We start from the raw sequence: 25,769 nt of genomic DNA, 5'->3' as shown, positions 1-25,769 counted from the left end.
TGGGAACACGGAAAGAAAGAAAGAATGAAAGAAAGCGGCGTCCCCGTGCGCGGACGCAGAGGAGAGATGCGCGACCCGCGGGAGGAAACCGCCCCCCGCGCAGGGACGCGCCGTAGTAATTTGCAAAGGGGCGGCGCGGGTGATGGGGGTGGGAGGTGGGCAGGCGGCCCGCCCCCCCCGATCACATGGCGACCCCGCGCAGCCAATGCGGGGGGTTCTCGGACCCCGAGGACCCGCGGCCCCCCCCGCCCTATAAATGCCTCTCCAAAATGCAGCGCAGCTCCTTTCTCCCGTCCCGCCCGGTTACGGTGCTCCGCGCCCCGCGCAGCTGCCCGCGGGTCTCCGGCCCTGCTCCGCGCTCCGCACCTCCCCCCCTCCCCCCCTTTTTTTTTTCTTTCTTTCTTTTTTTTTTTTTTTTTTTTTTTTTTTTTTTTTTTTTCCCCTCCCCTTTCCCCTCTCCCCGTTTTTCTTCTCCTTCCCTCCCCGTGCCCCGTTTGCATGCATTGTCTGTCTCCCAAGATGGTTTGTGAGACCAAGATCGTGGCGGAAGACCATGACTCAATCCCGGGAGCCAAAAAAGACACCATCATTGTTTCTTCCTCCCAAATGTGGCCCACCCTCTCGGGTTCCCCCTCCTCCCCTCCTGCTCCCCTTGGTACCCCCAAAGAAGAACCCAAACGCGACAACGTCTACATCCGCGAATTCCATCCCTCCGAACAGGAGGTGGTGCGCCGCATTTTCTACGAAGGTATCATGGAGCGGATCCCCAACACGGCCTTCAGAGGGTTAAAACAGCAGCCCCTCACCCAGCTGCTCTACGCGCTGATGGCTGGTGAGTAGCAGCTCCGCTCGGGGTCCCCACGGGGACGCGCGGAGTCGGGAGAGCCGCAGCCACGCGGAGCCGCAGCGATGCGCAGAGCGCAGCGCATCGCGGCGGAGGGAGAGGGGGGTGGTTTGCGCTGCGCGGGTTTGATGGGCGGTGAGGGGCTCCCCGCGGAGGTTGCGCGTCCTTGCGGTTTTTCCGTGCTGGCGGTTGAGGGGGGTGGGGGGTGGGATGGGAGCAGTGCGCGCATCGAAGCGCGCAGCTCCGCAGCGCGCAGCCCTGCGCACCGCGTGCAGCGGTTGCTTGGAGACGGCCGGGCCCCTCCATCTCCGAGTGTGTGTGTGTGTGTGTTGGGGGGGGCGGGGGGGTGTCACCTCCCGGGGGTTGCAATCTCAAAATGACCCCTGCAAGGTGCTCCCACCTCCCGCAAATAACCCCGCGGCCCCTTTTGAAACCCCGCTTTAAAATAATAATCTGTGCCCAAGCTGCCCTTCCTGAAAGTAATGATGTGAACTCCTCTTCTGCGTGAATAATAATGTAATAATGCATGTCCCCCTCTGTGAAAACGCACCCTCCACCCCAAGGCTGGGTTCTCAAGCTATTGGTGGTTGCAGGTGACCCCTCAAGCTCTGTATTGGAGAGGGACCCCTGGCAGTAGTGGGGTGCTGGGAAACTGGTACTAAAGGGTTCCCTCCTCCAGGAGCCCCCTAGGCCTTGCGTGGACCCTCAGCCCCAAGGCTGTGCCCCTCCCCAGCAGCCAGTGCTTCCCAGGATGGAAATAGTATTGCCGCAGTGCCAAACACATGGCTGCGGAGTGCCGTGCCTGCAGCACAGCCCACCCCCAACTGACAACGGGGTGCAGGGGGTGCCCCCAGCAACCCCTCCTCCCCTCCCCCGGCACTGCGGGAACACTGAGCTGCACTGTCACTTAGCACCACTTAGGGAGGATTGCACCATTCTCATGTGTGAGCTGCAAATGTCTGTTTTGCTCTGTGTTATTTTTTAATATTATTTTTTTAAATGAGTTTGTATTCCGAAATCAACACTAAATTCTCTTTTCTGACAGGTGTCGTTTATTTCTCTTCCTTATCTCCATAGTAATGTGCTTTGTTGTGACCAAGTCCTTCCTGCTGACCTGCTGCTTGCCCATCTTTCTGATGGGCATGAGGTACTACTTCAGCAGAAAAGTTATCCTCCACTATCTTGATTGTGCGCTGCATACGGACATGTCTGATATCGAGCAATATTACATGAAACCGCCAGGTGAGTGTGAGTGCCCGGGGCTGCCTTCCCCCCAGTGGGGACTGTGGCTGCCCCATGCTGCTGGCACCCTGTCCTCTTTGCAGCAGCACTGAGCACAGCTCTAAAGTTGCCAGAATGCAGCTTTTAGGACATGCCAAGCACAAATCCATCCATTTTTTTTTTTTTTTTTTTTTTGTGTGTGTGTGTGTGTGTGTGTCCCTAAGATGTTTAGTCATCCACATCTGCAGGCAGGCACTGGGGGCTGAGCTGGGTGCACCCCGTGTTCCCTGAGCTGGGGGTTTCTTTGCGCAATGTGTGTATCAGGGAGTGTGGGGAATGGAGAAAGCATGTGTTTTGTCGTATTATTCTAGAAGAACCTTCCTTTATGCAAGTGTTTTGGAAGAGGCATAGATCAGGTACGTAAAGGGATGTTGCAGGTGTTTGACATATGCTTTCATCTGCTTGTTACACAAGTGCATGTAATTGAAATCATAACATCTAATGTTTAACTGTTAAACTGCAAATAGCCCCTACATGATAAATAATAATAAAAAGAAGTCCCTTTGCAATTTGTTGGGGAGAATGTGCCATTCCCTTTCTGTAGGTGTACATCCATGCTGAGAGCCAGAGCTGTGGCTCCTCTCTGGGCTGTCAGGGGCTGTTATTGGGGTTGGAGGTTTGCACTGTGGTTGTACTGTGCTCTTGGGGAGCGGGCAGGGTGAGGTGTGCCATTAATCATTTGCTCTCTCAGGGTACCACTCATTGGTTTCTCCATGTGATGTTTTTCGCTGCATCACTGCTGTCCCCTGTGTGGCAGGCCTCTTCCTAGGGATCGCCTCTTCCTAGGGATCATCTCTTCATTGGTAATAAAAGCCACAAACTTTTGTTCTCCTCACTCCTAGTGTTGCATCCATCTAAAATGATGCTTACCTTGTAATAAAAGTCTCAAAATGCCTTAACAGCATTTCCTTTGGATGTTGTATCCTATTGTAGCGTCCATCTACATGGGTTATATTTAATTTCCAGTGCCTGTTTTCATGACAGCAAAACGATGTGTAACTTGTATGTGTCCTTAAAGAGCTCAATATTCATTTAAGCTGTTGTCACAAAGATAAATGGATTGTGGCTTAACCTTTCCGAATCTGTGCAGTGAGGTCCAACAGTGCACGGTGCTGGGGGAGGAGAGCTGAGGAGAGCAGGAGCAGCAAGTGTAAGCTTTCTAGGTGTCTGAGCTGCATCTGTCTCTGCAGCCTGAGATGTGCATGGCCGCAGTTCGGGGTGTGCTTACACCAGTGTTTGTAGGAGAGACTCAAATGAAGAGTTGGAAGTGCCCCCACTTGCAACATTGTGTTGACAACATGCCTTCCAGCCATCAGCATTGCTGCTTCTTAATACCTAACAGGGCTGATTTCAATTTCAGAGGAATGTGTGGGCTTTAATTTTTGACAGAGTTTAATCATGTGTAATTAGGCTTCTGCCATGCTGTAAAAAGCAGATTTATGGGACTGCTGGTGCTTGTGAAGGGTGCCGATGATAGTAGCATGAAGCAAGTTGGAGTCATAATTCGGTAAAGGCCAAGAGGAAGCAGCCAGGACTGCTCCATCCGTGATGTCAGTGCCTGTCCATGTGCTCTGAAGCTACGTAGTGCAACCTGCATGAGGCACCAACTGACATTCTGATTGTTTATCCCCAAAATGCAGCAGTCAGATTTCTGCCCTAAAAGACAGAAGTGTAAATACAGATGTCTCCAAAAGCTTTGAGTTTCTTGCCTTTCTGGCACTGATTTCACTGTCTATTGAAAGACACGAAGAACAGGCAGTGTTGTGCCACATCAGCTCCCCATCCCTTTGCAGAGGATGGGAATGACAACAGAACAACTTCCAGCCCCAGGTTTTTCTCTTACTGTGATAGCTGACAAGTTAGCACTCAGACATGAATTATTACAACAGGAACAAGAAGGGCTCCTCCTTGCAAGTAGTGCCTGTTGTTCTAACTTAGATATTACTGAAAGCTTCCTCAGTCAAGTATTACAGAGGAAACATAGAGTATCCTGAGTTGGAACAGACCCTTAAGAATAGTTGAGTCCAACTCTTAATGCTGGATCAAGGGCCCAGTGAGGCTGTAGGTACTCAGAGCTGGGCTAGATGAGGCAGAGTGAACAGCCTGGTGCGACTTCAGGCAGAACAGGCAGACAGAGGTAGAGCTGGGGTGTGGTGTCGAGGTCTTGGATCGCAGTGTTGGTTTTGGCTTTACTGAGGTATTGCTCTCAGCATCTGTGCCACAAAGAGCTGCGTGTGGTACCCAGGTCAGAGTTATGTTGTGCAGAGCATCCACAGCAAACTGCCCTCTGCTCAGGGGGAAGAAATGGGTTGCTCCTGGTTGTTCTGCCAAAGCATCTGTGTGACCCAATCTGTGGGTCAGCTTAAGAGCAAAGGCTGAAAGGACAGTGTGTAGTGGGATATTGGGAACACCATGCTTCACGATTAGTGTTACTTGCATCAAAGTATTATTTTCTTCTGCAGTTTTCTGACCCACCGGTCTCCAAGTTAGTTATTGTCTTGAATTTCTCCAACTGGGTTTTGTACGAACTTCAAAGCATGTGCTGACAGCAATTTTGCTGAAGTACGCAAGCCAAAACTTAAATATTTGTTTGCTCTTGTCCTCCTACACTTGCACCAAGGATCTGGCAGAACGTTTGGGCAGAGTTTAACTCAAAGCCCAAAGGCAGTAGATTGACTTGAAATTGGTGTTGACTTCAAAGGAATTGTTGGCGTTGAGTTCTGTACTGGATTGGGATCTTAAAACAGAAGAGTGAATGGCCCAATCTTCCCCGGCTCTTTGTTAGCTTGCATTTCTCGTTTTAAAGTAGCACTTACTGGAATTTATCTTTTTCTGCATAAACTCTTAAAAAAGGCAATGGGGTGCTAAAAAAGGAAGGAATTGGATAATGGGCTTAATTGTCAACCAGAGTAACTTGGGTGCTAGTAAACAACAACAAAAAAAGAAATTAATTTTAAATAGAGCCCTGCCTCCTGCATTTCTCTACACAAATAAGGGAAGCACAGCTGGAGCTTCTTTTATGGTCTGATGATTTTGACGACTAATCAGTTTTACAGCTTCTCTTCAAGCTTCTGTCACGGTGGTTCTGTGTATGTTTGCAGCAGTTTGTGTTTTGGAAAGATTCTTGGGAGGTTGAGGTGTCTGTTGGAGGGCTGATGGAAACCAGAACTCCTCGCTTTCAGTGCAAACCCACTGCTCTCCTGAATGAGTAGAGCTTGGGTAGACAAGCCAGCATGTTTTTCTGGGGTGGTTTCAGCCCTTATCTCCTGTAGCTGTCTGTCTTGCCCTTCTGCTGGGTGTCTCTGCAGAGGGATGTGTGAATGTGTGCGTGGTGGTAGTGCAAAGATCTCCTTGTTGCAGAAGCTGACCTTTGGTGGTGTTTGTGCAGAGCTCAAGCAGGAGAAGCAGAGAGCACGGACAGGGGACCTGGAGAGCTATGGATGCCAGACCTGGTGGAGGGCTGAGGACATCTGACTTGCATAAGGCAGAAGGTGAAACTGAAGGGATTGCTGCAGGAGATGTCAGGTTGCATTAAACATGTCAGTCTGGCAGCTGTGATTTTTGGCATTGATTACTCTGTGGTGGTGTGAGCAGGGCTGGAGGGAGCAGTTCTGCTGTCTTCAGTGAATCCCCATTTTGGGCTTTCTCCTTGCCAATTGGGTTCAGGGAGTCAGCCAGCTCAATGGGCATGTCAGAGAGGGCCCTGTGTGCATCGAATGGGGAATGGTGTACCTCTGTTCATCTAGTCCAGGCTGGTGGTGAGCAGAGCATTTCTATTTCCATTGTCCCCAGGTACATGATGAATAGACTAATCCTGCATGACCATATGGGACTTCCCTGAAAAAAGGATGGCTTATGAGAATTCAGTCCGGGCTGCTCTTGGGTGGTACGTTCAGGTTGGATATCAGGAAAAATCTCTTCTCTAAATGAGTGGTAATGCATTGGAACGGTTTGTCCATGGAGGTAGTGAAGTCGCTGTCCCTTGAGGTGCTCAAGAAGAGGGTAGAGGTGGCACTGAGAGGTGCCATAGAGGTGGGGGCAGAGATGATTTGTGAGGAGGTGACAAATCCTGCTAGTTTGTTTCCAGGCATTTTCACCTTTGGGGTATTTGGGTGAAGAGCAGCAGGTATTTTAATTGTTCTCTTGGACTGGGCCTGCTCATTGAGTTTCCATGCTGGAGAAACAGAACTGATACCAGATGGGTTTAATCCAGGAGCACGTGAGGAGATGAGCATTGTGAAATGATGCAATTCCAAATCTAGGGGAGTACTGGTAGGAAGAGTCCCCTTTGGCTGGAGCTTCTTCATCAGCCATGATACCTATTGCCTGGGTGTGCATTACACTTGCAGGCCACCATTTTGGGGTGCCGGGCTGGTGTGGGAATCATGAGGAGAATATAGGAATCACCTTGAGAAGAGCCCTTGCTCTGGGAGCTGTAGTTGCTCTGCCTTACAAGGTAGGACAACGGCTTGGGCAGGATGATGGGGCCAGATGAGATCCACCCGAGAGTGCTGAGGGAACTGGTGGAGGTGATAGCCGAGCCGCTTTCCATCATCTGTCAGCGCTCCTTGTTGACTGGTGAGGTCCCAGATGACTGGAGGCTTGCCAATGTGACTCCCATTTATAAGAAAGGTCGTAAGGAGGATCCGGGGAACTACAGGCCTGTCAGCCTGACCTCGGTGCCAGGGAAGGTTATGGAGCAGATCGTCTTGAGGGAGATCATGCGGCATGTGCAGGGTGACCGGGGGATCAGGCCTAGCCAGCATGGGTTCATGAAGGGCAGGTCCTGTTTGACCAACCTGATCTCCTTCTATGATCTAGTGACCCATCTGGTGGATGAGGGAAAGGCTGTTGATGTGGTCTACCTAGACTTCAGCAAAGCCTTTGACACTGTCTCCCACAGCATTCTACTGCAGAAGCTGGCAGTCAGAGGCTTGGATGGGTACACTCTTGGCTGGGTAAGGAGCTGGCTGGAGGGCCGGGCGCAGAGAGTGGTGGTGAATGGAGTCAAATCCAGCTGGCGACCGGTCGTGAGTGGTGTTCCGCAGGGGTCGGTGCTGGGGCCTGTCCTCTTCAATATCTTTATAGATGACCTCGATGAGGGCATCGAGTGCACCCTCAGTAAATTCGCAGATGACACCAAATTGGCTGGAAGCGTGGATCTGCCTGGGGGTAGCGACGCCCTACAGAGGGATCTGGACAGGCTGGAGAGCTGGGCTGGAGCCAATGGGATGAGTTTCAACAAGGCCAAATGCCGGGTCCTGCACTTCGGCCACAACAACCCCAGGCGACGCTACAGGCTTGGGGCGGTGTGGCTGGAGGACTGCGTAGAGGAAATGGACCTGGGGGTATTGATTGATGCTCGGCTGAACATGAGCCAACAGTGTGCCCAGGTGGCCAAGAAGGCCAATGGCATCCTGGCTTGCATCAGAAACAGTGTTGCAAGCAGGAGCAGAGAGGTGATTGTTCCCCTATATTCAGCACTCGTCAGGCCGCACCTCGAGTACTGTGTCCAGTTTTGGGCCCCTCACTGCAAGAAAGATATTGAGGCCCTGGAGCGTGTTCAAAGAAGGGCAACGAAGCTGGTGAGGGGTCTGGAGCACAGGCCATATGAGGAGAGGCTGAAGGAGCTGGGAATGTTCAGCCTGGAGAAGAGGAGGCTCAGGGGAGACCTTATTGCTCTCTATAACTTCCTGAAGGGAGGTTGTAGTGAGCTGGGGGTCGGCCTCTTCTCTCGTGTCATTAGTGATAGGACCAGGGGGAATGGTTTCAAGCTACGCCAGGGGAAATTCAGGCTGGACATGAGGAAGTATTACTTTTCAGAAAGGGTGGTCAGGCACTGGAATGGACTGCCCAGGGAGGTGGTGGAATCACCGACCCTGGGGGTGTTCAAGGAAAGGCTGGATGTTGCGTTGAGGGACATGGTTTAGTAGGAGCTATTGGGAATAGGTGAACGGTTGGACTGGGTGATCTTTTAGGTCTTTTCCAACCTTAGTGATTCTATGATTCTATGATTCTATGGAGGCCAGCCCTGATGGCTGCTCCCCATGGTGGGATGGAGGCCTGGGGCTGGGTATTGGAGTACACCCCCAGGCACAGAGCTCGACCCTGCAGCCCAGTTCTTCCACATTCTGAGGTAAGGCAAGCAGCTGAGCAGCCAGATAAGCAGGAGGGATGCTGCCCACTGATAACATTGTTTTGAAAGAATAGAGCAGCTCAAGCTTTGCAAAGCCAGGGCTTAGTTACCTGACGCCAGGATAGGGCTCAGAACTGCTGCTTCCCAGTGTAGGAATGTGTTTTGGAGGGCCTTGCCTTGCTTGCCCATGCCTGAAAGGCAGCTGGAATTTAAGGCTTCCCTATCTCCATCACTTCTTGCTGGATCATACAGCACCCTGACCTCAGGCATATGTCAAACCCCTTCACTGGCTTTTGTGGATTGGGATTTTTAGGGATTTTCTCAGACATGCTTCTCCTCATGGAGAGCTGGGGAGTGCAGCCTGGGGCATGGAAGGAAACCCAGGAGAGAGTCTGTGTCCTGAAACACTATTTCCTAGCTCTGCTCTCAACAGAACCTCCTTCCAGATAACTGTAGGGAGCAAGAAGGTCTCTCCTGAGCCTTCCAAGTTGCTCCTTGTGAAATCTGCCTCTTCAGATGCGATTGGTATTTTGTCCCACACTCTCATATCCATTGTCTGCTCCTGTGGCCGGCTGCAGCAGAGACCTACCATCCAGGATGGGCCGGACACCTTGCTGTGCCACTTTCCTGGGGCTGAGTGTCCCCAGGGTTTCCTCCAGCATGTGAGCAAGCGTGGGCAAACCCAGGGCTGGCTCTGCTCCACCCTAGCTGGTATCACGGCCGGCCCCAGCCCTGTGCTGATAAGCACTTGGTGGGGCTGAATGAGGGGAAGTGACACCAGAGTCTTCAGAGTTTTTTCCAGTTTTAGGGGTGCTCAGGCAATGCACATCTTCTTGAAGAGCAATGCTGTAAGCCAAGAGTTTACCACGGAAAAATTGAAGTGTCCTGATCAACAGAGCAGCCTGAGGGTTCAGGGCTATGGTACAAACCTAAATGGGATAAATGCATTGATGGAGAAGCCACTGCAACCTTGCTCCCCCTTATTCCTTTTATTTCTTTATTACTGGAGCAGGAGCACATGTGCAAACCCATTCCTCAACATGCATGTCCATGGGACAAAAATAGACCTTGCTTCAGATCCAGCTTTGGCACGTTCCCGTGTCAAAATGAGATGAAATTACATTTTCTAGTAAATTTTGCAGAGTGCTATAACTTATATATTTTTCCCTTGCATTAAAAAAACTCTTTCTTGAGGTATCCCTAATTGATGTGGCTGTCAGTTTGTGCAGCAGTGTTGAGTTTGTAGCCATCCTGGTTGGTTACAGTGCTGCTGGAAGCAAGCTCTGCATGCAGGTGTTTAAAAACCCCAATATGTGCAAGTGCTTTTAATTAATCTATGATGTGAGAAGTAGTAAGTTGTGCAAATTGCACATCAGCAGTTTATAGGCACTGTTAACTACTCAAGAGCATCGAATGTGAGCTGCGTGGGGACTTGTGAGCATGAATAGAGTAGCAACATCAGGCGTTCTGGTTTTGTCTGGCTTAAAGTAATTTCTTATGTAATCTCCAGTGTTGGGTAGTTGTGTACAGCTTCCTATGACTGTCTCGGTGAATAAACATAAGTAGGAGTACGGAGTTTTCTCTGTGAGTTCATCTGTGAAGTAGTAAGTCTCATTTAGGATGCTCAGTGGCTCTTCTCTCACTTCCTTCGGAGTGGCTGAGATTTAAAGCAATTACCCAAAAGTGTGTTTCATCTTAAGGTTTTCAAAGGGATTTAAACTCAGTCTTTGCATTGGGTGCCTAAGTAGTGGTGAGAGATGAAGAAGTCCAGAGCTTTGAGCTGCTCTGATGCTGAATTTTGGATGTGGAGCATGAGCTGAAAACTTACTACTGTTAGACTAGATGATCTTCAAGGCCTTTTCCAACCTTCATGATCCTATTTCCAAGCACCAGAGGCACTGCTTAGCCTCTTAGGGATTTTAGGAGTGTCTGTGATCTTTGTGAGCACAGCCAGGTGCCCAGATACTTTAGGAGCTATCAGTAGGCTTTGCTCTGTATCTTAAGGTTTCTAAGGCATAAGTTGGTTTTTTGTTTGCTTGTTTTAAGAAAAAAATACCAAACAAATAGGTTTTAATGTAAAAGCCAAATACATGGTTTGGTTGTCAAAAAGACAGAACCCTCCAAATTTGGGAGTGGATCTCTGAAAATGGGCCTATTTTGTCTTCAGACTTAAATCTTCTTGTCTCCGAGTTGTGAGGCTGGGATTGCCTTTCCCAGCTCTGGGCAGGTTGGAGGTCAGGATTAGCTGCTGCCATTGGAGCTGGGAAACTGTTCCTGGGGATGCTTGCTGCTATTGATGGGCATGGCAGAGCCCACACCTCGTATTGGTAGTGTGATGCTGAAGATCTTTTAAAAATAACTGTGTTTTGTGCTGCTCCCTGCCTTCTAAAGGAGTGACTCTGCCAAGTGCTTTGCTGGTGTGTGGCTCTGCAGCACACTGAGTGATGCTTGGCCTTTGTTGTTTCTGCATCCATGAAATGGGGAGCTGCAAAGTGTATTTTTAGGGTTATTTTTATTGTTACCTTTTCACTCCCTCCCCCTCAATGAAGCTCAGGAATCAGTTTTTTTTTTTTCTTTTTTTTTTTTTTCCCCCTGACAGCTGGCTAATGAAAACAGCCTTCACAGGAATCCAAACACAGCAGAGTGTCTTGCTTAGCTTCTGTTCACAAATCTATCATTTGTAACTGGTGCCAATAAGAGGATTTCTTTCTTTCTTTCGACAAAGGCACAGTGGAATCATCAAGAAACCTCTGCCGTGCCTTTATTAAGGCATCACAGCCGGTTTGTGCTGGTCTGGTTAGAGACAGGTGTGTGCCATGGTGTCTGTTACGGATGGCTTTGAGCCATGCGTTTATAAGTAGCCTGTTGACCCGTGGGACCCCAGCGATCAATTAACTATTTATGAGAGCACATTCTGTATCATTGCTTGCCCTCTGTAATTGCTCAGAGGGCGTTTTTTTACGGAGCTGAAGGTGTCATTGCTTACAGGATAATTCCAAAATGTTGACCTGGAACTCCCTGTGTTTGATGCCAAGTGGGGCTTGGGTTTTAAAAAGAGGTTCTGAGAATTAAAAACTGCTTTTCAGAATAGCTACTGGGAAACATGTATTGCAGGTGTGGTTTTTTAAATGGTGGTCTGAGATAGTGCTACGTAAAACTGAACTTTGAACAGAATAAAAGCAAATACAGAAATGCAGTGCATGTCTTGTGGTAGGGCAACTTGCAAATAATACTTTTGTCACTTGACATTTGCTTGCTGTTTGTAGGATTTATTCAAGTAATAAAGCTGAAAACTGGAGTTTTTATGAGGAAATGATTTTTGTAGTGAATGTTTTGAAGTGAACTTATTACTTTCCTTGTCAGTCAAAAGTGTTGGTTTTCAAACAGGATTTTTTCTGAAGCCAGGTGTATTTAAAATAAAAACTGCTGATCAGAGTAGAGCCCGTGTCATCTCTCAGACGTCTTATGGGCTATAAAGGGCTGTGGTCTTTGCATGGTATTATGAGGTACACACAGAGTCAGTGCTGAGACCACCTGCATCTGAGCCCTGTTTTAATGATGGAGCCCTCTTTAATGATGTTTTAATTTTGTACCGGTGTAGCGGTTGAGGAGGTGGTGCTGTGGGAGACCTCTGGAATCCCGGTAGAATCACTAAGGTTGGACACCAATGAGGTCATCAAGTCCAGTCATCCTTCCGTCACCACTGTACCCACCAAGCCACATCCCCAAAAACAGTGGTCCAGCAGTGATGTGGGGATGAGCTATGAGCAGGATTAGTGGCAGTCTGGATTGCTTGTGTATTTACTTACCTTGCTGAAGATCTTCAGTGAATTCATGACAGGAGTGTGACTTGTTTTGAATTGACAAAAACTTTGTTTTAAGCACACTACTTGCCTGGATTTATTCTCCACTGCAAGTAACTGCTATATGAACTGCTCCTGTGCTTCCTTACCAACATGTTTGAATCCTGACTTGGAAACCAGAGCTGCAGGCTGATTTGCTGTTCTGCTAGTTGAGCTGAGGTCCTGGACCACCTGGCTAGGCACAGCTCCTCAGTGTGCTCAGTAGACATGTACAATGCTACCAGATCATAACAGTGATATGGGGAACTGACAGTGGCTTTTTGTTTCCTTTTGTCTTTTTTTTCCTTTCCATGCTGCCACCATTCTGCATCCCATTTCTCCCATCTTGTGTCAAACTGCAATGCTTGCATTTTTTCTTCTTTGAATCCCACTTGGCCCTCTCATCCATCCTTGTGCTGAACTCCCCAGTGGGTTTGTGTGGGTCAGTTCTTGCTTCATTTGTCACTTGTGGCAGATCCCTAAAGCAGCAGTCTGCACACAGCAACTCCCCTCCTCCTCCCATTGTGTTTTTAAATGTGCTTATGTCCGTTTGCTTAACTGCATTCTATAGGTCCGTCCTTCTCTTTCTTAACGTGCCATTCAGATATCTGCGTGGTGAGCACGAGCATTTATTTTTGTTGGTAGAACGCTCAGAATAACAGAAATGAGAAAACAAACAGAAGTCAGCAGCACAAGGATATTGTGTCTGCTGAGCTGCAAACATGGTGTGTCAGCGCATAAAGCCACGTGGCAGCGGGGAGAGAACATTTTGCCGGAAGGCAAATGTACAGCCAACAACAGGCTTTCTTACACCTTCTTTAAATCCTCTGACCCACATCACCCCGATCCATATCTGGGTATGTCCTATTGATCTTTTCCACTCTGACTCTTTCCATAAAACCCATTCTGACCATTTTTATGGGATGTATGAAATCATTACTGCAGGCAGAGTGCAGAGAAAAGTTGTTTCGCTTGCTTAGATCAGGGTTTTGGGTTTTTTTTTTTTGGAGATTATCTGTTCATCCTCTCTGGAACTAGCTAACAGCATCAGAACCCTGTGTGACACTTCCAGTGGGAATCCAGGGAAGGCCTAAATATGCTGTCTTTCAATTTAAAATAATGCAAGTAGTAGAACAGCAAAGAGAAGCTTTTGAAATGGGGCTCTTTTGGAGCAGCTGCTGTTTCCAGCACTAAGCAACTGTAGATGGTGTTTAGATAGAGGCAGAGCAATGAAAGAACGCCGGGTGCTCGGCTGCTGTCTGCCTGGCAGCACTTTGGTGCCTCAGCCCTTGGACTGCATTGATAAAGTCACTGCTATTGGAACAGCAGTGGGGTGCAATTGGTTAAAAGAGGGAGAAAGCAAGTGGGGGCAGTTGGTGTTAGAAGGGGGTGGCAGTGAGCATATGGGAGGATTTTTTTATGTAGCAATTCAAACTTTTTGAAAGGAGTGTTCTTGAAACACCTTTTTGAACTTCTGCCTGTAAAATATATTAGGTTCACTTAACAGCTGTGAAAATACATGTCTGGTCTGATTTTAGAACCTGCAGATGTTCAGAAGATAGCATCTAGCTGTGCAGAGATATTCATTCAAGAATAAGCCAATCACTGGATTTTGCAGTCCTTTTTTTTTTTTTTTTTTGAGCCCTCAGCTCTCTGAAAAGCATCAAAGTATCTGCAAGGCTTCTTAAGAAGTAGGATTGTTTTTCGTGAATAACTCAAGCAGCTAGGGAGGATTTCAGCAAAATTATTAAATAAAGAAAAAAATCACAACAAAGAATCCCCTAACACCCCATATTTACTGAGGCAGAACTCTGAGAGCTCAGCTCAGAGATTCAGTGGAGCATTTGCTTCGAGTCAGTCACGTGCTTCTATCCCTTGTCTTTTGTTGGGAGTGAGGAGCACACTGAGGGGCATCCTTCAGCTGAGGTCCATATGTTGTTTTGATCTTAATGGGAAACCTGTGGTATAAATGGGAAGTGCAGTGGCATGGGGTAAACCTGCTTCCAGTTTGCTGTGTGTGCCTATCAATTGGCTGCAAAAGGAATAGGTGATGTTTTCAGGGAAGCTTTTGTATGTCACAGAATCAAAGTTGTTTGGGTTGGAAGGGACCTCGCAGATCATGTGTATCAGCAGAAGGCAGTATTAGACTAGATTAAGAAGAAATTCTTCATGTGAGGGTGGTGAGGCACTGGAACAGGTTACCCAGAGAAGCTGTGAATGCCCCCTCCATGGAAGCATTCAAGGTCAGGCTGGATGGGGCTGTGAGCAACCTGGTCTAGAAGGAAGTGTCCCTGCCTATAGCAGGGGATTGGTACTAGTAGAACTTTAAGGTCCCATCCAACCCTAACCATTCTGTGATTCTATGGAATTTTTCCAGCCAGGAACCTGTTCTTATTTCATTTGCTCTTCTCTATCTTATCGAGGTTTAATATATTTTAGCGTTGCCTTGATAGATGCAAAAATCTTCCTGGATCCTCAAAATACTGCATTGCTACCCTGACTGTATGGGTTTGCACCTCTCTTGGCCATGGTTGCTGTGTGTGCCTCATGTGTTAACAGAGGATCCCTTTTCAGCAAGGCTTAGAGCACACATGTGGAAGTATCTGCTTTCAGCTGTAGACATGCTGCCCTGCACTGGTGGGACTGGTCAGGGCAGTCTTGTCTGGTAAGCTGAGCATGTGGCAAAGGTGTTTCTTTTCTTTTCATTTTTGAGATGCAGACGCTCATGCATGTAATTTTCGTTTTATGTTAATGATCACCCACAACACATCCATTGTCTGTGCCCAACCTGACAGATGTTCATGTATTTACAGATGCAGAATTTTCCTTTTGTGCTATGTTCAACAAATGTGCTAATTTCAGTCTGGATGTAGTGTAGTTTGGTGTAATTAAACCCAAGTCACCCTGACCTTGATAAGGCACAGAATGTTGTTTTTAACCAGTGGTTGACTTTGCACCTTGGCAGTGCTGTGACTTTACACAGGGAATGGCTTGCTAAGAGAAAATACAAGCGAGGTGCGATGATTGGGGCCCATGGTGCTCCACAGTGGAGTCTGCAGCATGGTGGGATGGAAGGAGAAGTGCTGAGGCTTTTTTAGAGGACCTTTATTTTCATTCCTTACATGCCAGAAAGAAACGATATCTTATCCATGTTGTTTTAGTGTCTGGCCTTGGTGTGTAGTGCTCCTAACAGGGCATGAAGGAGGAAAGAAAAGCCCTTCACGTTTGCACAAGCAGGTAGAATGCAATCGAGCAACCTTACCCCAGGGCCATACTTGGTTGTGTTAAGTATAAATCAAACAGTCCTCCAAAGATTAAATATTTACAGTAAATCTAGAAAAATAAAAGATCGGCGAGCAAGAAAGGTGTTATCTGTCAGAAAAATTTGTTGCTTGCTATAGGCTTGAGGAGATCAAGCCATGTACTAGCTGCCTTCAGCCTGTAGTTCGTATCAAATCTGTGCCTTGAGCATACTTCCATTTTTTTTTTTGTCTTTCTCTATTCTGAGCAATGAACTCTTCAGTGTGGTTTCAGAGAGAATGTAACTGCTTATAATGGCTGTTTCACTTCAGTAGATCATTAACGCAGTGGTTGGGGAGGTGTGGATCACCGTGTTAGCAACCAGGCAGGATTCTTGTGAAACTCGGGTCATCTGCAGAAAGAAATGCTTTTGGAGCAGCAGAGTTGTATTTTTTGTTAGGTTTTGAAGAGCACAGATGTAATTTCTCTTTGCCAGGTGGCATATAATGAAACCCATTCCCTGTCCTTTAGTTCTTGATACCGATCTTGAAGCAGAGGTCCTGCCCTGAGGTCTACGACCCTTCTGGTCAGTGTGTCTGCACCATAAACTACTTCTAATTAGTACTCATAATTATTGCTCATCAGCTGTTGTAGTCATGAGGTCTCCATTCAGAAGCTTTTAAGGGCAGCAGGAACATTTCCTTTTAATGTGCTGAGGGGGAAAGAACGTGTTTGGAGCCATTGAAACATGCCATAGAAATGGTTTTGGCTGAGTATGCGCATTCACTTTGTGATTACAAGTGAACATTTCTAAATCATGCCTTTGGCCTGGCTTTGACTTCTGTGGCATGGGTTTCCTGATGCCCCTGAAAGTAGAAGGGAATGTTGTGGCATTTGGGGCCTTTTTTTTCTTTTCTTTTTTTGTTTTTTTTTCTGTCGTGTTTTAAAAATGCAGATGCTTTTAGTTTCACCTTACATACAGGTAGGTTGTCTCCCTGTTGAATACAGGAGGCCCCTTTCAGCCTTGTTTTCAACTCTGATTTAAAGAACTTGCCTGTACAGGTAGGGTATTCTGGCCTTATGCATCATTATACCATACCCCACATTTGTGTCTGTATTTTGGGGGTGGTTCACCCTGCTGTCCTCATCGTGATCATAAAGATAACTTCCAACCCAAACTGTGATTCTAAGATCATCTAGTTCCAACCTCTGCTATTGGCTGGAACACCTCCCTCTAGATCAGATTGCTCACAGTTTGTACAGCCTGACCTTGAGCACCTTCAGGGAAACTTCCAAGGAACCTCACCAATGCTTCCAAGGAAGCATTCCAGTGTTTGCAGAATGCTGGGTAGGCTCTGCTACCACTGTTTGCAGGATGGCTTCTCCTGAAGGGTGAGTCACCGTTAAGTTTGTTGACCTCTTTTAGAATGGCATAGAACTTCTCAGAAGTCCTTGTAGAGATCAGAATTGCTTTTGTCATTTAACCTTAAGTAAATGCAATGTTGGTTTCTCCCTTTGCTTTGAAGCATTTGGTGCAATTCCTGTGTAGGTACATACACTTCTATTCAACTGAAAGGAGGCTTGGCTAAATTTAGGCCAGACGAGTAATGATATATGGCTAAAATAAGATCAATTCTACCCATTTTCCTCTTATGATTTATGTCTGGGCCTACTGCTAAACTAAAAAGAAATCTTGATATTGCTCAGTGCCATTTTACGGTAATGCACCTGAGATAGAAGCCAGCCAGCAAATAATGAATACTAAAACATTCAATAATTCTAGATTTTCCAGTTTTTTTTGACATTTGAAAGTGGAGTGTGCTGTAGTGTAACTCCAGTACCTTTCAGAAAGCAATAAAGCCGTGTAGTGAAAGATTGATGAGAAGATGGAGACCGAGTGTTAGCGATTCCCTTTTAAGAAGCTGGCTTAAAGTGCGATGAACAGCACATTTTATTTTGTAAACTAATTTAACTAATGAGGAGCTCAATGTCAGAGCCGTCATTTGGAGCAGTGACTGGGAAGATACAGACTAGCAAGGCTGGTAGGAGGGCTGCGTTCCTTCTTGCCTTTATACTTCTGACTTAAAACAGCCTAAATACTAAAGCATTGGCTTACCTAAGGTCTGACTCCACAATTTACAGGCTTAGTGAGGATTTTGGATGCATGGGGAACATCTACTCTCAGATTGCTTTAAATATTCTTTTCTTGTTGCTTGGCACAGAGCGGTCTGTTCTGCTTAGCCAAGGTGTGTCCTGCTCAGCAAAAAAGAGCTGTGCAGAGGATTTCAAGTCTTCTTGTTGCATTTGTTAATATCAGCCTCTGAGATGCACTAGAAATCTGCCTGTGTCCTGTGTGTGGTTTTGGGATGATCAGAAATACTTGCTGGGTTTCATAGGAGGTGCAGGGCCAAACCTGGCTACTTTCTGAATTCTGGTTGCTGCAGAATGTTTTCTTCTTTTCTGTTTTGCAGTCAAACAAATTCTGTGAAAGTGTAGTTGCCTGTGTTAGTTGCCACAGATACCTGTGACGTAGTAGGAGGATGCTTTTGAGGGCAGGCCGGCTCCATATGGAAACATGGACAACTGACTTTGAGCAGTGCCTCTTCCTATTCTTATTCAAAACTTCAACCTCACCATGTTTTGCCATCTTCATCTGAAAGCATGAGCTGAGCATGGCTGCTGTGCTAGACTTGTTGGTGGCATGTTACAACATATATGTTTGAGTCTGAACCCAAAAGTGATTTGGGGTTTGCAGAGATGTTTAGGTCAACCTATAGTCTATAGAATGCTGGCATACCTGAAGCTGGAAGGGACCCGCAAAGGTTATCAAATCCAGCTCCAGGCTGCAGGGAGTGAGGATGAAAAAGAAGGTGGATGGAGAAGCAGTTGTTTGGTTGGTGGCAGCTCATCCATCTCTCCTGGTGCTGTGCACTCGTCGGTGATCTGTCCCTCAGATGCCCCACAAATCAGTGGGTGTCACCCACTCTCAGCATGAGGCCACATGGCCCAGTGTTCTTCCAGCATGAAGCTGTTTGTGTTGGGGTGATGAATCCTGATGTGGTGGGTTGTGTTATTTATGTGAAGGAAAGGTCCCATAGCATTTCTAATTTCATGCATGGGTAATTCTTCTGTGCCCCTGACATTTTTTGCTCCCCCACACCTGTGTCAGCTGTACAGGGATGCTCATGAGTGTCAGGAGTGCCAAGGCAGGACTCTCATATGTCATCCAGTTACCACCACCATAAACTACTCTGAAATGCCATTATTTTGTCAGAGTTCTCCAGGAATGTCTTCTAACTGAAATCAAGTGTAGAGTTATTTGTAGAAGTTGTTAGAGCTGTTTGAAGCCGGGGGAACTGGAAAGGTGAAAGGGAGAGGAACAAAGGCCTGGAAAGGATGGAGGTAAGAGAGGCAATGCACTGAGCTTTGGGGCTTTTTAGCTGGCTATCTGCAAATAAATCAGAGTAGCACAATTACAGTGTTCAGTGCAGCATGGCCCCACTGGGCTCCCCCTGCACTGCTCTGCTTGGGCTGCCCAAAACCACTCTGGAGCTTCCAGGGCAAATGACTCCAAGGGCTTGTGGTGGCAATGGTGATGAGGAGACGGTTGGACTAGATGATCTTATAGGTAGTTTCCAACCTTGTGATTCTATGATTCTAAATATGTAATGCTCTGTGATGTGGCAGTGTGCTGCATTCTGTCTGTCCTGGTATTCCTGTGCACTGGTGTTGCACTGGGACACAGTATGTCAGTGGGTCATAGCAAAGAGTTTGGGGCATCCTGGTTTTGCAGCTGGCATTATCAAGCCTGTCAGTTTTGGCAAGTTTCTGTGTATGATACATGAGTGAGGGACATGGGGAATTGTAAGACCTGCTCTTTGGAAAGTGCTGGGCTGATTTTTCTTCTGTTTTTCCCTTTTTCCCCAAAGTAATGATGTAGGGGAAGATGTAAGATGGAGATTCGCCCTGTGTAGGATGTTTCAATGTGAGATGAGGCTCTCACTCATCCCAGTGAGCCCTGAAAACACATAAACCTCCATCCCCTCCCACAACTCATACCTGCTCATCACTTTCCTCCCAGCAGTGCAAGTTTGCAATGGTTAATTCTGAGGAGGCTGGACAGAATTCTGTAGGTGTCAGCTTCCTTCTCACTCAGTGTCCCTGGGATCACCTCGCTGGTTTGTAGATGCTCTGAGGACATTGCTCATGACAGCTCTGAGCCGGGGGGTGGGGGGGACTGCTCACATCTGTGTTATGGTAACATGCCAAATCAGCACTGGAAATCAGTCTGAAATGTGCTTGTAGGGATATTGTGTCTGTCTAGAAGTGAGTTTCAGCAAGTAATTGTGAACATCATTGCGTCTGAAAGAGGGTGAATTTCTCTCATTGTGATTGTGGTGTGAGCTGGTAGCATCGTTTCTCTGGGTGTCATCTCATTCATGGAGCTGCTGGAAAGGGAAGAAATCTGGAAACCAGTGTGCATGCACACCAAACTTGCACAGAGCAGCTGGGATGGACCCACAAGAATAATCAAATCCATCTCCTGTCTCTGCACAGGATCACCCAAGCCTTATGTCTGAGAGCGGTGTCCCAATGCTCCTTGAGCTCCAGCAGCTCAGGGCTGCACCCACTGCCCTGGGCAGCCCGTTCCATGCCCAGTGTCCTCACTCCCTGCTGCCCTCCCCTGACACAGCTCCATGCCGTTCCCTCAGGCCCTGTCGCTGTCACACAGAGCAGAGCTCAGCGCTGCCCCTCTGCTCCTTGTGAGGAGCTGCAGCTGCCATCAGGCCGCCCTTCAGCTTCTCTGCTCTGGCCTGAACAAACCACAAGATCTCTGCTGCTCTTCATACATCTTACCCTCTAGAGACTTCCTCATCTTCACAGTCCTCCTTTGGATGATCTCTAATAATTCCTTGTCCTTCTCAAAATTATAGCCCCCACAGCTGAGTTTAATTGCCCAGCCTGTGTGAACATCTGTATGTGAGATGACAGCTTGACCTTCAGGAAGTAGAAATGCCAGCAGTGAACAAAGAGGGAGAAGTCTGGTCTGCTTCAGGAGCAGGGTTCCCAGATGTGCCCAGTGTTGAGCTCCCAATGAAAGCTGTCACAGGATTGCAAAACCTACACAAGCTGGCACCAGCAGTTGGCTGTAGCTGATCTTCAGCCCTGAGGAGCGATGAATTTGATCAGATCTGGCTCTGAGCCCTGGGTATCAGCACAGAGGCAGTTCAGGAGTGATGGAGCTTTGCTTCCTCCTGTGGAAATGTAATACAAAAAGTGGCTTTTGGATGCATCTCAGAATGTGTGTGTCAGAGTCTTGTTTTGCAAAAGCAATGTATTGGCATTAAATTCTGCCTTAGGGAGCAGCTGTCCTCAGGCACTGTGGGACTCTAAGAGAGTGGCAGGAACCTGAGCTGTTCAGTCGTATAGGACTCAGGGTGATGGGGAAGTCTGATGGTCTGATTTTTCTGCTCTCCTAGCAGTACTCTCCACTCTTGCTTTTTTTTCCACTTATTCACCGAAGTTTGTAGAAGAATTTGCAGCAACATTTATTTTCACCCATCATCCTTGTCAGCTTGTGGTGGTAGAAGAGCTTTGCAGGAGCAGCTTGGGGATTGCACCAGCCTTGGACAGGTGGAGGATGTGCATCCAGCATGGTGCCACTGCTCCTGGCATGGGGATTGCAGCAATGTGTGGAGTGAGAGGGCATCTTGTGCTGCAGGAAAGGGGTGGGTGAATCAGAGCAGTCTCTTTTGGTCCTCAAAAGCTGGGAATTGTCCCTACATTTAGAGCTGTGCCTTCAGCTGAGGAGCCATGTCTAACTTTCCTAGGTGGATCTTGGCACCAGCTCATTGTTGTGTATTTTTTAGAGCAATTTCACTATTACCATGGCTCTTTTTGAGTACTGTAAATAAAATACATCTTAAGTGACCATCATTTCACCATGGTGATGTCCAAGTTGGCAGCCAGCTGCATGGTTTAGGTTACTTGCTGATAATTTGCTGTTACTGAAAGACAGACAACAGGAGAGCATAGGAAGATAAGACAGAACTGCTGGTCTCTTGCCATCCCAGGTGTTTTGTGTAGTTTTATGGAGGTAGGAGATACAAGAGCATTTGCTTTATCTTACAATGTAATTTGTAGTTTTTTATCCTATTATGGCATCTCTCCTCTACATTCCTGTAAGCAGAAAGCTTTTGGAAGAGACTGCCCTGGGTGCCACAAGTGAAGATGTGAGGCAGAAAGGCTGAGCTTCAAGGGGAGTGTGGTAGGAGCACCAAGACAGGAGACAAAGACGTGGTTTGGAGATGGCTTGCAGTGAGACTGCATTCAAGTGGGAAGCCTGGGCTTAATGGTGTGAGCTGGAGTGTATTTGGAGATGCCTGAGGTGCTGACAGCATGGAGATAGAGCAGCTGAAGCTAAATGCAAGACATCTGTGCAGAGCAGCCCTTTGAGCAAGTCTTGCAGGATCAGAAATCTAGAGAATGGTTTGGGGCAGCATGATTTGAGAAGGCTTTGGATGCCTGCACCAATGGGTGATGGGAGGACGCCAGAAGATGGGGGCAGATAAGAGTAAAGGCAAATGCTGACCAAAATGAGCATCTGAAGGGCAGGGTGAGCCACAGCCATCAGGGTGTGTGTTTATCTTTGCAGCTGTGATTATTTTCAGATCACAGTTCAAGGGAGTAAAACGTCAGTGCCTGCTATTAATAGCGTTGCTGGCAGCGAGGCTCTTTCTTATTGCTGACAGGTGAGAGGAAGATAATTTTGTTTCATCCTGGGTATGAAAAAGTACAAAAATGAGATGGGCTCTGATTCAATCCCCTCAGTCCTGGAAAGATTAGAAGGAGATCTCCTGTAGTCCTTAAGAATGAGGATATGGCTTGTTTTCCCTGGGCAATTCCCTCCTTATCCAGATGTGCTGTGCATGTATTGCTGGAGGAGGAATTAGGTACGGAGCTGCAGCTGGCTAGGATCAGTGAGGAACAGTGAGCCCAGGCAAAAAGCAACCTAAAGAATTTCTATTTCTTCTCAGAAAAAGTGCTGAGGCATTGGAACAGGCTGCCCAGGAAGGTGGTGGAGTCACTGTACTGGGAGGTGTTCAATAAGAGAGATAGATGTGGCTCTGAGGGACGTAGTTGGAGGGCATAGCAGGGATGGGTCGATGATTGGACTAGACAATCTTGGTGGTCTTTTCAACCTTAATGATTCTATGATCTAATTTCTCTGAGGTATGAGGGATTTGCTCAGAGGAGAGAAGCACCAACCTGAGACCAGCAGTATGCATGGGGATCCCCAGAACGACTTTAAGTAGCAAATCCCTATTTGCAAGAAGCACTGCTCCCCAAGGAAGGGATTAAATCATCCCCAAAGTGGATCAGACACTGCTGGCCTCGCAGCTTTGGGACCCAGACATTTTTGTGCAGGCTGGTGGCAGTCCACAGCATAGACACTGAGCAATGAAAGTACTGGGACTGATCATGTCAGTGCGAATGGGAGCCAAATACAACTTGCATTGTTTAAGCAGATGTGTCCTGTCTGGTGCTAATTATAAGTGTTTTATGCACAACACACAGCAGTAGATGTGCCAGATAGTATTTCTTTTCATGTTGGACTTGAAATCATTATAATTAAGCTTTAAAGTTGTAAGTTAAAAGTAGCAAGATGTGCGTGTTTGCCTTGGTTCTACTTACGGTGGAGCTAGTATTTGGTGTGGAGCTGGGCATGTCAGAGAAGTGTGAAGAGTTCCTGTGCTCTGCCCTGGCAGCCATGTTTAGCTTTGTTTTTAAAATAGACAGAAAACCTAAAAATTTGGGAAATGTGCCATTTTATAAATTTTGGAAGTGTTTTGTTGAATAAGCTTTGCTGGCTGGTCGGGCGCATGAGCTGTCTGTTAAGAAAGAAAAAGCACTAGTGTATGGAGGGAGCAATGGAGGTGGAAGTGCGGATGAGTGTCTTGTTTTGGGGAAGGTGAGCTAAGCATCTGAACAGTCACCCCCAGGAGCAGCTGCTGTGCATGGTGCTGGGCAGCAGGGATGGGCTGCTATATGGCACTTTTTTGGGCCATACCAAGTGGGGTGCATCCGTGAGAGTCATTCTTGCCATCTCTGCTCCTCAAATGCAGGGAAAACACTGAAACTCTGTTTTTGGGCTATCCCATTGGAGTTGAAATTGGTGGCAGCATGCATAGGAATGATGAGCAACACGTTACTCAGTTCAGTGGTCCAGCCAGTGTGCTGGAGGGGCATAGGATGAGTGATAGGGGGCTGAAGGTATCGTCAGGTAGTGCACAGTCACCACATGATGTGCATTTGTAAAAATAATGCTGAAGAGCAAAGAGCCATGAGCTAGTGGAGGCATTTGATTTGCGTGCAGAGGGAAAGCAGCTGCTGGTCCTTAGCACTCCTGGGTCTCGTCTGGGGTCTTGTCTGTATAAATTACAGTGTGAGATTTGGGCAAATGCAGGGGGGTGAGCGGCGTTGTCACAGTGGTGGCAGAGAGAAGATGTTTTAACTGCTTGTGATAAGTGGGTCAAGATGGGTCCCAGAGTGTTAAAAATTAGCTGTTGACCTACATAGCAATAGTGTGGTGATGGCTGACAGCAGGAGCAAAAGCAAGTGTTACTGCTGGAACTGTGCATGGCTGAGTGCAACGGTGAGGCTTGGAGCTGATTTATCCTGGGTGTTTTGTTTCTACCCCACTGCTCCTTGGCTGTTGAGCCATGGATTGTAGCCATCTCCTGATGGGGTACCTGAGTCCCAAAGTCACAGCATGCTGAGATCTCCTCTGATCATTCTTCTCCATGTAAGGGCCACATTCATCCTGTGCAGCAGAACTCCCCATTTTCCATATGTCCACATTTGTCATAGAATCCCTCATTAGCTGATGTAATTGAGTAATGGCTTTCTTGGCTGTTAATTAAGCAGCATCCAAGCTGGAATCACTTTTGCCCTGTGATGAAAGCATTAATCTTCTCAGGTCAATTAAAGACACTTTGTTACATGTTATCGCATCACATGTTATGTGATGATCTGCTTTAGTGATGACCCAAGTAATTCATTCATTTAACTTTGTTCTTCTTAAGCTGTCTTGCTAGTGGAGCTAAACGATGCTGCAATGCTCTGGAGCTGCAGTAGTTTTTAATTTCATTGGCTTTTGTGTTGATTGGCCAGCCTGAGCAGCTGGTTGGGATGGGTACCAATGTCCCTTGGTGAGGTTCATGCTTCACGAGTCATTTTGCTGGAAAGCCAGGCAAACACATGGCTTCCTGTGCTGTGGCTGGATCTAGGGGTCTGCAGCAAGCAACCAAGTGTCTGTCCAATTGGGGGCTAGGACTCAATGTGGTGAAAATGTTGGTATGACAGGAGAGCATCACTGCATGCAAGTTGGGATTTGCCCATCGTGTACCATCACAGCTGAGGATCACCCATAGCTATTACGTGCCAAGGGCTGAGTATAGCAGAGACCAATGCAGGGCCACCCAGAATAGGGTGCCCAGGTCCATCTCCAAAAGTGGCTTTTGTAGATCTCTATGGAGGCATATTCCATGCTTTATAATTGTTGGTATCTACATTTTGTTTTTTAGGAACTTTATGTATATATTCCTCTGGAAGTGAACACTTCCCTGGCGTTACCAAGGGGAAAAGCAATCTGGGTCTGTGTTTTCAGAGCACTTTTGCCCCTAGGCAGCTACATGTGGTGCTTTGTCTCCCACAGGCTCCTGCTTCTGGGTGGCTGTCCTGGATGGCAACGTGGTGGGGATCGTGGCAGCGCGGGGCAACGAGGAGGACAACACGGTGGAGCTGCGCCGCATGTCTGTCGACTCCAACTACCGTGGCAAGGGGATTGCCAAGGCCCTGGGCCGCAAGGTGCTGGAGTTTGCCATGCTCAACAACTACTCCTCCGTCGTACTGGGGACCACAGCTGTGAAGATGGCGGCCCACAAGCTCTACGAGTCCTTGGGCTTCAAGCACGTGGGTGTGGTTGAACATTACGCGCTCCCAGGGATGACGCACTCCTTGCTGGAGAGAATGTTCTTCCAGCTTCGCTACCACCGCTACCGCCTGCAGCTCCGTGAAGAATAAAACCCAACCACCGAGTAAAAAAGCTATTTTTCTCCTCCCCCCCCTCCCAAAAAAAGAAAAATAATAATAAATTACCCTTCTCTTTCTTGTCACCATTTATTTGCCAATTTTGTCTCCCTTCTTGCTCCCTCATCTCATCCTGGCTTGCTCCGTGCAGCCTGGTGGCCCAGCCTTGTGCGCTGGATGTGTTGGGGCTGGAAATCAGCATCCTGCAGCCCAGCCTCCTAGGGACCGACAGAAAGCACAGAACCTTCCCCGCAATGTCACACCGCCACTCTGGTGCACCCAGTGTTCTTTTTTTCCAAGTGTAAGATAACATAGCGATGCATTCATCATAGTG

General features: G+C 47.5%; 1 protein-coding gene across 1 annotated transcript; it reads left to right on the top strand.

The window, feature by feature from the left end:
• Window positions 1-498: 498 nt before the first annotated feature.
• NAT8L (N-acetyltransferase 8 like) lies at window positions 499-25,429 on the top strand (the record flags this gene model as incomplete). Its single annotated transcript, XM_079534517.1, has 3 exons — window positions 499-832; window positions 1,922-2,086; window positions 25,062-25,429. The coding sequence occupies 3 exons, from the start codon at window positions 499-501 to the stop codon at window positions 25,427-25,429; spliced, it is 867 nt and encodes a 288-aa protein (XP_079390643.1).
• Between the last annotated feature and the right edge of the window lie 340 nt (window positions 25,430-25,769).

Source organism: Tetrao urogallus (genome assembly GCF_951394365.1).
Source record: "Tetrao urogallus genome assembly, chromosome: 4".
NCBI lineage: Eukaryota > Metazoa > Chordata > Aves > Galliformes > Phasianidae > Tetrao > Tetrao urogallus.
The sequence above is the reverse complement of the archived record's forward strand: the minus strand, read 5'-3'. Positions and strand labels throughout refer to the sequence as shown.